Source organism: Pygoscelis adeliae, unplaced genomic scaffold, assembly GCF_000699105.1.
Source record: "Pygoscelis adeliae isolate BGI_AS28 unplaced genomic scaffold, ASM69910v1 Scaffold393, whole genome shotgun sequence".
In the NCBI taxonomy this organism is placed as follows: domain Eukaryota; kingdom Metazoa; phylum Chordata; class Aves; order Sphenisciformes; family Spheniscidae; genus Pygoscelis; species Pygoscelis adeliae.
In genome coordinates, this window is record NW_008824376.1 from 459,642 (window position 1) to 463,458 (window position 3,817).

At 39.5% G+C, this 3,817-nt stretch overlaps 1 protein-coding gene across 1 annotated transcript in view; it reads right to left on the minus strand.

Annotated features, from left to right (window-relative positions):
• Nucleotides 1–3,817, minus strand: part of SLC1A7 (solute carrier family 1 (glutamate transporter), member 7) — a 64,452-nt gene continuing 60,635 nt past the window's right edge. The window contains exons 10-11 of the mRNA XM_009320193.1: nt 2,362–2,461; nt 1–237 (exon numbers count right to left, since the gene is read on the minus strand). Coding sequence (XP_009318468.1) covers nt 1–237; nt 2,362–2,461 — 337 coding nt within the window. The remainder of the gene's footprint in view (nt 238–2,361; nt 2,462–3,817) is intronic.

Consider the following 3,817-nt stretch of genomic DNA (forward strand, 5'->3'; position numbering starts at 1 on the left):
TTACACATTTGTTTCTAGTTCATTTATTTCAATAGTGCAGTGGTCTTTACTGTTGGATTTCTTAGTGTGATTCTCCACTGGACTTTCTTCTTGCTCCACTTGTACGGGTATGTGGTGCTGAAACCCTTTCACTGTTTCTGGTCCACGAGATTCATTCATGGTCTTCACACAGCCATTTCTCTGGTAAGCCACAATCTGATGGATGTTAATAGGCTTAGTTTCACAGATCAATGGCACCTATGTGAGAAGCATTAAGATGTGGAATACTGCCACTGTGTGCTGTATACAACAGGAAAGGAATTTTTACTTTGAAAGCCTGTGGTCTGCTTTACATTCACCAGGATTATCTAGGGCCTCCATAGACTTCCAGGACCTGTTTCTCATATACACTAAGCCATCTTTGCACCATCTGGATAAAGTGAAGGTGTCTCTAAGCATGTAAAAATGCAAATTCTGTCACAAGTCTAATTTAACTTATACCCACATTAATAACTGCTTGCATCAGTAAAGCGATATAAGTAGGGTAAATAAAGACTAGAATTTCAGGGCTAAGTTTGAAAGATACAGACTCTCAATGACCAGTATGCTGAGCTTTGGGCAGCGCTTGCTGTTGAGTGCAATTACATAGACCAGTAACTATTTGTTGTTGTCTTCTGCCTTTCTTCTAACCCAATAAACTAACACCTGTCTTTTCAGTTTGCACTCTTTCAAAAGAAATAGAGGATTTTGTTGACTGATTCATAAGTTAAATCATTGAAATGTCCTTTAAATCGAACCAGAAGTTCTGATGGGGAAAATAAGACGTAAATACTGGCAGAGAAAAGAGGTGGGCTTGCTGCTGAGAAAATTTGGCCTTTGGGTATACATTACTAACTCCACAAATTACGCAGCCAAAACATATGGCAGACTAATGGTATATTTTAATACAACTACAGAGCACGATGCAAAGAAAAATCTCATCACGGATGACTAAATAATCCCTCAGGAGGGATTTTATATTCTTGAAACATCTCTTCTTGAGTTCTGACTGAGTTCTAAATACAGCAATGAAATGTCAGGAGGCCTGTGTTATGCAGGAACTCAGACTACACTTCTGGCTTTGTAACGGATGACATACTTTACCATTAGGTTGTATGTTTAGGTTTTTCGTAGCTAGCTGTATGTGTAGCCCATATATTCAGGCCTAATCCTGTCATCAGTAATTACTGCAGGTGCTATGTACTTCAGAGGATAAGGCCTGTCTTTCTATGTAAAACTTGAAAGAGCAGGAATTTTAAATGCATGTTGCAGGAAGGCATGAGAATGGGATTTACCAGAAAGATTGCCTGTAAAATGGGAGAAATAATAATAGAAATAAAACTTTGCTATTAATACTGTTGTTGTTTGTAGAATACTACAAATGATGCACAGAAATGAAACCTGCCTTGTGAAAATCAGTCCTGATGAATAAACTTTTCTGCATGAACTACTCTGTCTTTGTGGAAGAAAGGTAGTGAGAGTCTGCCATGAGCTGAAATGGTTGGAGATTAGCACCTCCAAGCATGATGGGCTCGTGGAATTAGGAATCTGCTTTGTCAAGGATTTGAAGGAAGAGCATGACAAAGTTCCTAGTATAAGGAAAGACTGAATGATGCATGCCAAGGAGGAAAGAAAAAAAGCATAGGATTGGAGGGAGGCAGGGGCAGAATACAGAGGTATGTGTGGTGTATGGAATAAGATACAGAGACTAAAAAACAAAGATGTAAGGAGGGACTTGTATTAAATGTAGAAGGCATGAAGATGCCCGAGAATGAAGTCAAGTATGGAGCAATGTGCTTGTGCTAGTCCAGAAACGAAATTATTGCAATGGTGGCTTCAGATTATGCTAACACAGAGGCTTGAAACACCCAGGGTAGTTGCTTTTGTTGTGAGCTTATTGATTATGCATATACACACTCATAGATACCTTTACCTCCCCTACACACAAATACTCAAGGACATTTGTCACCCTGCTCTGTTGCTGGTCACATTTTTAGAAGAAGGACGACTTACTGGCCAGTCAGGACTTGGGTACTGAGTGTGAGACTCACAGTTCCAGCATCTTGTGCATTTGCAGGACAGTGTAGCTGCTTCTCCTGCTCCGAGCCCCAGTGTGCCAGACACAGCTGGCTAGCAAGCCTTGAACTTGAGTGGCTTTTTGCATGACCTCATGGAAAAGGACCCCTCCACCCCATTTGGCTAAGCAGCACATTGCCCAATTCTGTCCTCTCTCTGAAACACCTTTTATAAACTAGATGAAACAAATGTGGGAGGCTGAGAGCTCACAGGTTCTCTGCCGTAATACGGCACATGCTGGCACACCCTGGCTCATGGCGTTGTTACCTCATCACCGTCCTTGATGAACTCCTTCCGGCAGATGTGGGCCATGATCCCAGCAGCCAGCGCATCTCCCAGGACATTGATCATGGTTCTAAACCTGTCTCTGGAAAATGAAATAGTAATGGTAAGTTGTGGGCTCTTTGGGTACACACCTATGCCTTCATCACTGCAGTAATTATAGCTGAAGGCCAGTTTGGCTGTTTTTATAAGCTAACAAGTTTAGAAATGGTAGTAAGGAGTTTGGCACAGGACAGCCACTAGTTACTGAGCTGCTCAGTTGGGTTTTCTAGCCTTTTCAGAGCTCAGTGCCCTGGGCTGCCATATACTTTAATTTGTAACTGAGCTAACTAGAGCAGCTATGCCTCCCTATACATGCAAGCTGATTCAGCACTAAAAAGGTTTAACACAGCAGATCAAGATTGCATTTATGTCTGAGTTTTTATGTTAAGGTCCAGTATTATGGCCTGATTTGGAGGCTGGTGCTGCAAATGTCTTAATTCAATAAAAGTTGAGGGCAGCCAGTACAACCAGTACCTTGTATTACTTATCAAGGTCCTAATCTCAGCAACCAAAGTGCTAGTTAAAAAGATTATTGAATAGATAGAATTGGTAGATGAATTGGTAGAATGTGCAGAATACAATAAAAATTACTCAGATTGCTAAATAACTACACTCACAAACTAAGCAGGCACTGACCATATTTAAATCATGTTCATTTCTGAAAAAGCTATGGTTGCTATGGCTAGCAGTGGCTCTTGAAGATTCTTCATTTTCAGTTATCATCTTTTCCAATTTAAATTTGTATGCTTGACAGTACTATACAGTTTCGCTATTTTTCATTTATTCATTTATGGGATCATTTCTTCCCTGTTTACACCTTCTACCCACTGTCTAAAAAATAAATCTATTAAAATACAGATTGTAAATACAGAAAAGTAAGTGGTTGTCATAGACAAGTGTTACACTTGAAACAGCTTGGAATCTATTAGTTAAAATTGACAAGATTTCAAACAGACGATATTGCTTTTAAGTCTGAAATATATCATGTCTTTTCCAAGAAAAACACACACATCTGAAAACTGTGTCATATTGGTAACTTAATTTATAAATGTGGGTTATAAAATGGAGGTTCAGAAATCTCCATATGTTTGGCTTATTAAAGTCAGTGACGGTCCAATATCAACACTACCCAGATTTCTGATCCTGTGTCTTAATATAGAAAAGAATTGAAACTGTGTGCTGATTTTTTTTCAGATAATTTAGGCATGTACTCTGTGCATGCAAATGTTTATGCAGTTCCTTGCCTAATTAGCATGAAAGTTCCTGCATGAAATGTTATTTGTGTGTGCAGTTACCCAAATCATACATGCAATTGCAAGTCACTTCAGCAATAATATTCCACAGCCTACAGCTAGATGTGCTTGTTGACTCCAGGACCCAGTCCTACACTTTTTTCTAA